We start from the raw sequence: 12729 nt of genomic DNA, 5'->3' as shown, positions 1-12729 counted from the left end.
GAAGCAGGCTCCCTGCAGAGCAGAGAGCCTGATGCGGGGCACAATCCCAGGTCCCTGGGATCATGACCTGAGCTGAAGGCAGAGGCTTAACCTACTGAGCCACCCAGGCGCCCCAGACCATATCTATTTTATAAATGAAAATTTTTACCCTTTTACACCAAACCTCTTCCTGTTTCGCCCACTCCCCAAACCCTGGAAAGCACTTTTCTACTATTTCTATGAATGACTTTCATTTTCTTATTTTTAACTTTTTTAGCTTCCATATATAAGTGATACCATACAGTGTTTGTCTTTTACTGTCTAGCTTAGATCACTTAACATAATGTCCTCCAGATCCATCCTATTCCTAAAGATGAAATAATTTTCAGTCTGAATAATATTTCATTGTGTATATATACACCAATGATACTTAGGTTGTTTCTATACCTTGGCTATTGTGAACAATGCTGCTGTAAACATGGGGTCACAGATATCTCGTTGAGATAATGATTTTATTGCCTTTGGATATATAGCCAGAAGTGGGATTGCTAGATCATTATCATATGGTAGCTCAATTTTTAACTTCTTGAAGAACCTCCATACTGTTTTCCACACCAGTTTTTGTCCCTGTCAATGGTATACACGGGTTTCCTTTACTCCATGTTCTCATCAGCATCTGTTATTCCTTGCCTCTTGATAACAGACATTCTAACAGAGGTGAGATGATACCTCATTATAATTTTGATTTGCACTTCCCTGATGGTTAGCGATGTGGTGAACCTTTTCTTTACCTATTGGTCATATGTAGGTCTTCTTTATAAAAAAACAATGTCTATTTAGGTTTTGAATTTTTTTTAATTGGGTTGTTTAGAAGGTTTTTTTGTTTGTTTGTTTGTTTGTTTTTGGTTTGGTTTTGTTTTGCTATGGGGTTGTATGAATTTTTTTTGTATATTTTAGATATTAACCTCTTTTTGGATACATGGTTTGCAAATGTTTTCTCCAGTTCCATAGATGCCCTTTTCATTTTATTGAGAGTTTCTGTAGTGTGTAGAAGTTTTTCAGTTTAATGTAGTTCCCTTATTTATTTTTACTTGTGTTGCCTTTGCCTTTGGTATCAAATCCAAAAAAAAATTTTTTTAAGATTTTTATTTTTATTTATTTATTTGACAGAAAGAGAGAGGGAGAGCACAAGTAGGCAGAGATACAGGCATAGAGAGAGGGATAAGCAGGCTCTCCACTGAGCAGAGAGCCTGATGTGGGGCTTGATCCCAGGACCCTGAGATCATGACCTTAGCCAAAGGCAGAGGCTTAACCCACTGAACCACCCAGGCACCCCTAAATCCAAAAACTTAATGCCAAGGCCAACGTCAAGGAGTTCACTTACTATGTGTTCTTCTAGAAGTTTTATGACTTCATGTCTACATTTAAGTCTTGAATATATTTTGAGATTATTTTTGTGTATCATATAAAATAGGGGTCTGGTGTCATTCTTTTGTTTGTGGTTGTCCAGTTTTTTAGCACCATTTATTGAAGAGACTATAATTTCCCTACTATATATTCTTGGATCCTTTGTTGAATATAATTGACCATATATACTTAGGTTTATTTCTGGGGTCTATTCTGTTCTGTTGATCTATGTGTCTTCTTTTTACACCAATACTATACTGATTTGATTACTACAGCTTTGTAACACAGTCTAAAATCAGAAGGTGTGATGCTTCCAGCATTGTCTTTTCTCAGGATTGCTTGGGCTATTTGGGGTCTTTTGTAGTTTCATACAAATTTTAGGATTGTGGTTTCTATTTCTGTGGAAAGCACCATTGGAATATTGAGAGGGATTGTGTTGCATCTGTAGATCACTTTGAGTAATACAGACATTTTAACAATATTAATTCTTTCAGTTTATGGACATCAAAATGTTCATATCTGTTTCCATCTATTTACATTCTCTTTAGTTTCTTTTATTAGTATCTTATTGCTGCACAGATCTTCTGCTTCTTAGTTAAATTTATTACTAAGTATCTTAACCTTTTTGATATTATTATAAATGGGATTGTTATCTTAATTTTTCTTTCTGATATTTCATTTTTATAAAAACACAACTGATTTTTGTATATTGATATTTTTCTCTTGCAACTTTTCTGAAATTATTTATTAGTTCTGACTGTATTTAGGTGGAGTCCTTAGGACTTCCTATATATAATATCATATCACCTGCAAATAGAGACAATTTTACTTCTTCATTTCCAATTTGGACACATTTTATTTCTTTTTTCTTGCCTAATTGCTTTGAATGGGACTTCTAGTGCTATGTTGAATAAAAGTAGTGAGAATGGGCACCCTTGTTTTGTTCCTGATCTTGGAGGAAAAGCTTTCAGCATTTCATGATTGTATATGATGTTAAGTATGGACTTATTATTTATGGCCTTCATTATTGAGAGTTTTTATCATGAAAAGATACAGTGTTTTGTCAAATGCTTTTTCAGCATCTATCATGATCAGATGATTTTCATCCTTCATTTTGTTAATGCAATATGTCACATTAATTTGTTAATGTGGAACCATCTTTATATTCCACTTCATCATGATATATGATCTTCTTAATGTATTGATGAATCCCGTTTGCTAATATTTTGTTGAATATTTTTGCATCTATGCTCATTGCGGATATTGGCCTGTGATTTTCTTTTCTTGTAGTGTGCTTATTAGGCTTTGTTATCAGGTAATATTACCTCATAAAATGAGTTTGGAAGCATTCCATGCTCTTCAATTTGGGGGAAAACTTTAAGGGAAATTGGTATTAGTTTTTCTTTAAATGTTTGGCAGAATCCAGAAGAGATGTATTTTGGAAAGCAATGGAATGAAGAGATAAAATCTGGAAAGAATAAGGAGGGTCTTATGGTTCAATCTGGGGTATTTAGTCTAAAATAATAAGAAAGAAGCAGACAGTAAAAATTTTTATTTAAGTAGTGAAACAATGAAAGTGATGTTTAGTGAACACTAATCTGAACTGCATTTTTTAAAAAAATATTTGAAATGACTTGTTTCCATTTTGAATAAAAAATCTTTTTTTTTTGCTCATGAATTTCTAAAACATCAAAATGAGTGTTAAACTATATTTAGTTTTCATCTGTCTCGTTATAGCTATTTTAAAATTCACAGTACAAGTTTTTTGTATATGCTCTTGAGTTCCTGTTCCCTTGGAATGCTTGCAATTTTAGTCTTAGAAGGAGTTGAATGTGTGTACATTTTAGCTGATGGTGATTAAATCTTTTTCTTTTTGGGTTTGCCACTATTATTATCTATAACTTCAAAAACCTATGGCATACAGAATGGCTTGGGAGATGGTCTAGAGTCTAGATGACAGTGAGAGCAACTATGAGTTTACTGCAGTAATTCAGTCATGTGACAGTGATGGCCACAGACAAGGCCAATAATAGAGAGTTCTGGGAAAGCATGACAGGAATAAAATTGGAGAAGCAGTGGGATGTTAAAACTCTGAAAGCAAAACCTTTTTGGAGGGTAAAATTGGCTTTGAGGTGGACCTGATGGGCATCCCTAATATGCTGAGAAGGGGTGAGATATCCAAGTAGATGTCACGTACATAATATTTATCTTTGTATGAATGTAAGAGTGGTCAGGATATGTTAATTCTCATCATGTTAAATCTTAGGCAAAATAAATTTAAATTTAAATACATGTTTAATAGAAAACTTTAAAATATTCATAAAATTTTTAGATGTGCTGGAGTCTTAGATTTTTCTTTTTGATGATATTCATTTTATTTACAAACCGAAAATAGAGGAGCGTTACAGACTCCTTTTCCATCATCTCATTTATTCTCATGAACTATTTTCATATGATAAGAACATAATGCATACCTCTGTGTGAGGTCTGTGTGTGTCACTCCAAATCTCACACAAATCTCTGTATGAGATTTGGAGTGACCTCACCTCTTTGTGGTTTTCTCTTTAAGATTCAGATAGGGCCCAATTTGTCAGTGTGTGCTTAAACCCTTTAAATGACGTCCTATTGATGAGTTAAGACAAAAATCCCTAGGCTAGAGAAGCTGCGTACTCATCCTCATCTCACTACTCTCTGTTCTCCTTTGCCAACCTCAGCAACCTCCAGGCTTCCTCTAACTTTAGGGCCTTTCTGCCCAGAATCTTCTTTCCACCCTACCTTCCGAACCCCAGCCTCATTGCTTGCTTAGTACTGAGCTGTCTTTCAGTCCTTGGGTTTAGCTAGGTTGCCTTGTATAACCTCTCATAACCCCATGACTTTTTTTTTTCTTAACACAATCTGTAAGTATATGCTTATGCATGTGATTATTTGCTTTAAGTCCCTTTCTTTGACAAAATTAACTTTCATGAGGGCTGAAGTCCTGCCTGTGCTGCTCACCATGTATGCTGGTGACCTAGCATAGCATGTATTTGGAAAAGCTGGATGACTAAATACTGGCAAACATACCAAGGAGTCTGGGCTACTGAGCCCATCGCAGACTCATGTGTTGCTGAGAGAGCTCTGGGATCTTGTGGCACTTGTGTCCTCACCCAAGTACATCTCTGGATAATGTTTGGAAAGCCGGTCAGTTCAGAGTATGTCTTCACAGAGTACTACAGGATTGATTAAGCATATAGGACATTGTTCCAGATGAGAAGGGAGCATTATCCTGACATTCTTTATGATAAAAAATGCTGCATGTGCATTTATTAAAAAATCAAACAAATGTAGTGTTAAGAAAATAACAAGCTTGTGCAAATGTGGTGATGCTCAAATTAAACTTAGCCTATTTTACTTACTTTTTAATCTACTTAAAAAAAAAAATTCCCCAGATCCTATCACTTTTGTTCTAGACAGGATTGCTTTTCACTTCAAAGTGTTGTAATAAAAGTAATTTTATGAAAAGCAACTTGTTTACCTTATAAATATGAATGAGCTCTTCTCAGTATACTGGAGCCAAGATTTCTCTTTCCTTTTTTCCTGACCTTAACATCAAATTTTCTTTTCCCCCAAAATCAAGGTTTTTTTTTTAATTTTTATTTTTTTAAAAGTCATGTTTTAAGCTATGCTCTGCTTCTGAAGAACTGAGGGAGTGTTTTTTTTTTTTTTTTTTTCATGCAGGTGTTTTCTTCTAACACAAAAATAAAGACAGAGCTTGTCTGCTTCTTTTATACCCTTGGAATCTGGTCCTTTCTATAATATATGTACATTTGAACCACTAGCCTAAATAGGCAGCTCTCCTAAGAGATACTGAAACATCATGCATGGCATAGTAGTGCCACCAAGATTTGCACAGATATGGATTCTTTAAAAACCGTGAATTCTCCCAAAGTTTGCTTCCAGTATCTCATCACAGTTTGCATATTTTACTTACTTTTTAATCTACTTATTTTCTCATCATGCATAGTTATGACATTGCACAAGTATGCTGTCTTTTAATTGAAAAATTACTAAGAAAATTATTCTCAGCTACGATTTCTTTATATATTAACAAAATCAGTGGTTTAATAAGTTTGATAACCCTTAGTTAATAAGTATAGTCATATCAAATTAATGAGTATTATCTCAAATCAGTTGCTTTCACTCATTTCTGTATCCTCAAGAGTTGTGTATTGTAGTTCTATAAAACTCACAAAATTTCAATAGGTAAAATTTACTACCTTTGCAATGACACCAACTGTCATGGTATCTGATTTCTTTAAGTCATTGTATTTTAATGTTTATCAATTTGGAAAAAATTAAATACAGTAACATCTGCTACTTTTATTTATAATATACTGAATTCCAGCATTGTCTTCTATACAGAGCAGACATAATCAGATTTTTACATCCTTGATTCTAGTTTTATACAGACTAAGAACATTCCTGAAAATATTTAAATCTTTTTAAATCCAATTGCCCCAGAACAAGTAGCAACATACTTGTATTTTCCCCTTCTGTGGAAGTAGCCTTAGGAATCCCATGAAGTCAATTTACCTCAAAGTCTGGTGGGGAAAGAATAGAGCAAGGTTGTTAGCTAGGGCTGTCCATGTATCACAATGGAACTCACAATGGCCTAAAGCTCTAAATAATCCTGAAGTTTTCAAAGACTTGCTCTCTTAAGGAGGCCGCATTTCTCAGGCCAACTTTCTAAGTCAGAAGCTAATAATACCCTCAACCTGCTTGCCTTTTGCAGATATGTGTCACAGAAAGTACAGATAATTTCCACTGAATTGAACATGTAATGAAGGAATTTATAATCAGTTCTAATGTATTTGAGACCTAAAGTATATTAGATCTTCATCAAAGAGAAGGATAAAAAGCAGCATTAATATGGGTGGATAGTAATTATTTCAGGGCCTCATAATTATTCTCCAGTTAACTACAGAGAAATGCTGATATTTTTATTCCTTTTTTTAAAAATAAAAGGCACTGTGGTCAGATCCTAAATTGTAAGACTGCATCATAAGTCCTTTGTAAAGGCCAGCACTTTGAATTATGCTTATATTAATGGCATAGAAACTCTTGGGATTTAAATGAGTTCAAAGTTCATGGTTAGGAGCTCCCTTTACCTTCATGGTTAGGAATTCCCTTTACCTTCCTAGTCCTGTTGGTTCACCACTGAATCTATTTATTGCCTATAGGAGATATAAAATATAGTAATTACTCTCACTCCCTTTCAAAATGACAGGAGGTCCACTTTCCTATTAACTCTAATGAGAGTTATGTGTGCATTCCTCAAGGAGGATAGATCCTATAGTTTCAAGGTAAAATAAATCACTTCTCCAGGTTTAGGGGACTCATTCGCTTTATATTTTGGTGCTTTAAGGTACCATTTAAACTGCTTAGTACTGAAAATGCACTGTTTATAGTTTAAAAGAAGCATAAGCTATGGTTGGAACGTTGTTAATGATTGCTGTACATGTTTGTTGAAGGATAAATATTTTACCCTTTGGGGAAATAGTGTTGATCACTTTACAAGAAATACATGGTCTCTAAAATGTGGTTGTATAATTTTTTGTAATTAAAGACAATCACGTCTTACTATATTTTATTTCAATTAAAAAAACTTTAACATTTGTTATTATATCAAATTATGTCAGTGTAGAATAAACTAAAAATGAGCCAGGTATCCTAGATATCTTATAAAGAAGGAAGCTCAAAGCAGCAGGCTATTTTCCTTCCAGCCTGGAAATAAGGAATCTTGAGATCATGTAGGGATCTGTTTCTGTAATCCACAAGCATATGTTTACTCTGTCTGAGGCTTCCTTAGAGAAACCAATGTTGGGTTTTTCAATTTGCAATGCCGGACCTTCTCAGATATTTGTTTCTTGTGTGTTTAAGCATATGAGATAAAGGAAATCTGGGGTTTTGTTTTATTTTTATAACCATTTGGCCAAAAACTGTTATCAGCCCTCAAAAAATCAGACGTGTAAACAATTCTTGATGTTAAGAAAACCCAGTTATGCTGAAATTATGAAAATATTGCTGGAACCCATACTGTGGGAACAATTTAATATCATACAATAACAGATTTTGTTTAGTATTCAGTAAGTGTGCTTCTTTAGTTGGAAGAATTTGACTTAACCTTTTTCTAAGATAATGATGTCCCCATCTATTTATGATGCTGAATATCTATATCTGTTTGTAACTTTTCAGATTTACTATAGTAAAAGATGTTTCATCTCGTGCATGTATGTGATCATTATCCCACCTCAGTTAAGAGGCATGCAGTTTCCTGATAAGACTGCAGCAAAAAAAAGGTGGTTCAACTCTTCTATCCATGGAAAAGTCATCTCATGGTATATGCAGTATCATTTCCATGGCTTCCTTATTTATGCAGACCCAGAGTCATATAGCAACTGAGAACTATGTCCCATGTGCAAACTAGTGACAGATCATGTTTTCATAAAAATTCTCTTGCTATCATATCTTGTGCAAACCCAAGAACCAGCAATAATTCTTCTTCTTCTCCTCCTCCTCCTCCTTCTTCTAAGAGTTATTGATTTATTTGGGGGGGTGGGAGGGGCATGGAGAGGGAGAGAGAGTCTTAAGCAGACTCCAGCCTGAGCACAGAGTTTGGGGCAGCGTTGAGCCCAAACCCAGAGCTGGTTTCAGTCACTTAACCGACAGCACCACCCAAGAACCAGCAATTCTGTGTGTGTGCAGAGTATGTAAAACTACAGCTAGGTGCTGTAGAATGATTTCCTGAAGAAGTGCCATGAATTGCCTCGGGTATCCTAGCACAGGAAAGAAAGACACTACATCTGAATTGTTCAAAAGAGGCCTGAACAAAGTAATGAGAGTCAATTTAATTGTGATGGGTTTTATATGTGTCTCCAAATGTTAGTGAACTGATGATTCAGCAAAAACAAAAATTTTGAACTCACACTAATGGTTTCTTAATAGAGCCAAGAATTAAGCAAATTAAGTAATTTACCTAAAATTGGAAAGTAGATAGTGGTTTGGGTAGCAATAAATAATGACCACTGCACTTAATCTGTGTTGTCTATTAGTAAATCAAGCTATAATTTTTATACAGCATCCTTGAAAATAGAAATGCAAGAAATCATATTTGTTGAGGTCTGTTCATTTACTGTTTAAGGTAGTTAAAAGAAAAATAAAAAGCTTGAAAATAATTTTCCAAGCCTAATATTTTCCATGGTTTTCAAACTGGAAATATTTCAAATATAGTTTTTGATACAGCAATTTTTAAATTTAAATCCAAACTATCTCTATTTTTCAGAAATATAGCTACATTGTTGCATGGACATCCAAAAACATTGAGGGTATTTTTTTGCACTAAGCAGGATCATGTTAAAGAAATGTAGATTTCTGTGAACTTGCAACAGAGCGTCAATTAACATAGACTTGTTTTCATCTAGGTTTTCTCTTAATGGAATGATTGCTTACAAGAGTGACTATAAAAGCATATCACTCAATTTATTGTGTACAGCTTCTCTGTCTATATTTGGAATGACCTTGAAACCACGACCTTACAAGGAGTAGTCAATGGGTTACTTCAGAGTAACATCATTAATTTCTCCAATTCTAATCTTTTGATCTTTACCAGTTAGTACTATTTTTCAAGGCTGTTTCTCTGCACTGATCAAACATAACTGGATTATATCTCTTTTTTTCCCCTTCCATGGTGTTTTCCATTTTTTGAGGGTTCTGATAATAGGTATAGCCTGAATTACAAACATAATGCACAGTAATCTCTGAAAAGACTCAGAAGACTTTCTCGAAATGTTTAACAATCCTTCCTTATGAAGTATGCTTACAGTTAATGCCTGCTTCTTTTCTATTTATATTATTGAAATCAATACATGACTTTCAGTCTTTTTTTCCCCTTCCTTTTTCTATGACTGTTATTTTATGCATGACAAAATTCTCTTGCTTACTGCTGTGTTTGGCTGTCTTTTAACTTGAGTGTCCTGTGTTTGTAATGATTGCTTTTGCATGAGGATTATGAAATGTCATACAAATTAAATGGTTGTGGAAATGAAAAGAAATGTGGGGCTTCACTTGCTTTTTTTTGTGTGCTGAATATGTCAATGATGTGACACTTAAAATTACTTTCAAGTGGCCTTTGATTTCCCCTTTGGTGTGCTTCTTTATTCTAGCAAATTAATATTGTTAAGTATAATAAAACATTTATTAAACATTCACAGTGTTTTAATATAATTATTATCCTAAAAATGATTCCTTTATAAATAACTATACTGGACATGAAATTGCAAGAAGACATAATTCTGTTATATTACTAAATTGTTTACGAAATGTAAGCCTTGACTCTGTAACTAACTTAATAACCAAACACTGAGTTCTATTGATGCTACCGTTGCTCTACAGAGTGATGAGATTATCTGTTCATACTTTTTTGCAGGTTGCAAATGTCTTAAATCCACAGCTAATGTTTAATTAAAACACATGGGGAAATATTTAATGACAAGTAATTTTAAAAAGTCACAGTTTTGAAAAATGTATGATATAAAAAGGTGTAAAATCCAAGTGTTAATGCTCTTACAAAAAATTAGGAGGAAAAAAAAGAAAAGAAAACACCCTAAAAATGTTCATATCTCTGTTTTCCCTAATGTTATTATATCGTCCCAAATTAAAGATGAGTTTGGCCTACTTTCTTTATTGTTGTCACCAATTCAAATTAGAAAAGACACTGAATAAATTAAGTTCTTTCAGCTAAAACTGTTTACTTTTTTTATGCAGTGGATATTTAAAAAAAAAAATCATTTCCTTTGCTTATGACTTGAGTTTCAAACCATAATGTATTTTTTATGCTGGGTGCATTCACAAACCAAATCTTCTATAAGATATTTTGGGGAGAGGGATTCTTTTTTCTTAAACAAAATAGATAATCAACTTTGACTTAACCACTTCCCCACTCTTTTTGGAAATATCCTTGAGAATTTTAGTATTTAAATTTATTTTTTTCCCCTCAGTCTTGTTTATTCTTGAATTGTCTTTTTTTTTTCCCTCCATTTCTCCGTTCTCAATCCTAGGTCCCCTTACAAAGAAACAGACAGATGATTTAGGTGATAATGACGGTGCTGAAGATGAAGGTATTTTTTTTTCCACCAAATCTATTTGCATGACAAGGGCCTCAATCACTTTTTCCACTCCTTTCTATTTTTTTACTTCTTGTCTTTTTTTGAAGAGTTGTTTTTAATTCCTGTTTTTGATGTGTTTTGTCTTCTTGCTTGTTGTTACACATAAATATACATTTTTAATTTTTTTAAAAAAAAGAATGTTAAGTTTTACATTTTGATGCCAACCATTAAAATGTTTTAGAAAGAGGGGCATTTTTTTTTTTTTTTGTTTTCTTGAACTGACTTTTGATATGTTCCATCCCATGTTTTGACTGAAATTTGTCCACATTCTTTGAACTAACAATCTCTCCCCCTGTAGTCTTTCTGTACCCATTTTGCATGTTTTCTAATCTATGTAAATATTTTACCCAGTATCAAAATGTGTTTCATTTTTACATTTGACATTTGTTTAAAAAGAACCCCATACCCAATAAAATGAAGGACAACCAAAGGCTGATATAAAGTGTTTCTTGAGCAATATAATTTATATGACAAAAATGCTGTTTTCTATTGATTTGCTTAAATATTATATAAATAAATTCAATTGTATAGATAAGACAGGCATTCCACCTATTCAGATAACTGTAGTAAACACTGTGCAATCACTTCAGTACTCCAGGCAGATTTGATGGATAGCCTTTCATTTCAAAAGCACATAATTTTTAGCCTGGGTTACGGACGTGTTCTGATTTTCTGGGTATTGCCAACTATAAGCAATAAAACATATACTACTTTCCTAATATCAAAATTGTTTTCTCTTTCTAACTTTCTTATGACATACAATTCTGATATACTCTGTACATGGAAGTACTTGCTAGATTGATTTGACACTTCTCATTCCATTGTGTACCTTTACCTGGTGTTAGGTGGAGTATCCAGAGGGGCCCATTGATATTTTCAGTTCACCTTCAGTCCACTTAGGACTTTTTTTTTTTTTTTTGCTAACCTAGTTATGATTCTTTGAGAAGTGACTCATGTTATCCCAGGTTTAAAAGTAACTCCCGGAGCCCTAGAAATTAAATCTCATAATGATATCAATAATACAGTATGAATGGCTTTCCAAAATAAAATAACCTACAAGCAGTTCAGCAGAAATGCTAGTTACATGACTTACAACTGTGAATGAATATGTCCTTACTAAACAACTTGAATTATCTTCATTTAGATATTTATTTAATAAACTACTTCACAGAAAATCGAATTATAGAGGTGAAGTATTGAAAGCTTAAATATTATATTGTGTTTTAGTATTTTTATAACATTTAAGAATTATTTTGATTAAATGAAATTTATGATCTCTGATTAAAAGCACATTTACCAGGGTGCCTGGGTGGCTCAATGGCTTAAGCCTCTGCCTTCAGCTCAAGTCCTGATCTCAGAGTCCTGGGATCCAGGGGAACCCAGCTCTTTGCTCAGTGGGGAGTCTATTCCCCCCCCCCTCTCTCTGCCTGCCTCTCTGCCTACTTGTGATCTCTCTGTCAAATAAGTAAATAAAATCTTTAAAAAAAATGCGTTTACCATGAATCCCAATAGTGAATTAAAGATTAAACACAAAGCAGTCATTAATATTTGAAATAAATCATTATAGCTGTCCATGAGTTATCATTTTGAATGCTAAATAGATAAAAATAAACTTATAATATCAAAATGCAAATTGTGTTTTTTAAAAATATTGTTGGAAATCAGAAGTTTTCAAACATTCGAGACATTTGTTGACTGTTTTCTCACAGCTTTAAGAAGTCTGCTTCCACTTAGGGGCTTTGGGATTTGCTGAGCCCTTTGAAAATCCTTAACTCCTAGACATTTGTTATTTAAATAATACTTAAGTATAAAGAACTTCTTAGTGTGTCGCTTTGTAAACTCTAAATTTTCCGAAAGAACTCACAAAGTTAGTATACATAATTTTCCTATTTAAAAAATACTTCGTTGATTTAATGCACTTCTTCTCTTTTGATAAATAGCAGCAAGTAAGACATTTACAAGTTTACAAAAGATACTTCTGAACCACCATAACGAGCTAAACCCCATAAATGTGAATCTGTTTTACAGACCTCTCGAAGCACATTTAACATTTTTAAATAGCCATTAAAAATGTACTAAAACCCCTGTTTAAATTGGCAGGTAGTATTCAGGTTAAGTACTAAGCCAGTCAGTCACAAGA

General features: G+C 33.5%; 1 protein-coding gene across 7 annotated transcripts in view; it reads left to right on the top strand.

The window, feature by feature from the left end:
• Positions 1-12729, top strand: part of NLGN1 (neuroligin 1) — an 845829-nt gene that overhangs the window by 378307 nt on the left and 454793 nt on the right. For 5 of the 7 annotated variants that reach the window (XM_059163446.1, XM_059163445.1, XM_059163444.1 and 2 more), the window contains exon 3: positions 10482-10541. The exons of the other annotated variants lie outside the window; for them this stretch is intronic. In XM_059163446.1, the coding sequence (XP_059019429.1) occupies positions 10482-10541 (60 nt within the window). The remainder of the gene's footprint in view (positions 1-10481; positions 10542-12729) is intronic. 7 annotated transcript variants of the gene reach the window in all.

Source organism: Mustela lutreola, chromosome 2 (genome assembly GCF_030435805.1).
Source record: "Mustela lutreola isolate mMusLut2 chromosome 2, mMusLut2.pri, whole genome shotgun sequence".
Classification (NCBI taxonomy): Eukaryota; Metazoa; Chordata; class Mammalia; order Carnivora; family Mustelidae; genus Mustela; species Mustela lutreola.
The sequence above is the reverse complement of the archived record's forward strand: the minus strand, read 5'-3'. Positions and strand labels throughout refer to the sequence as shown.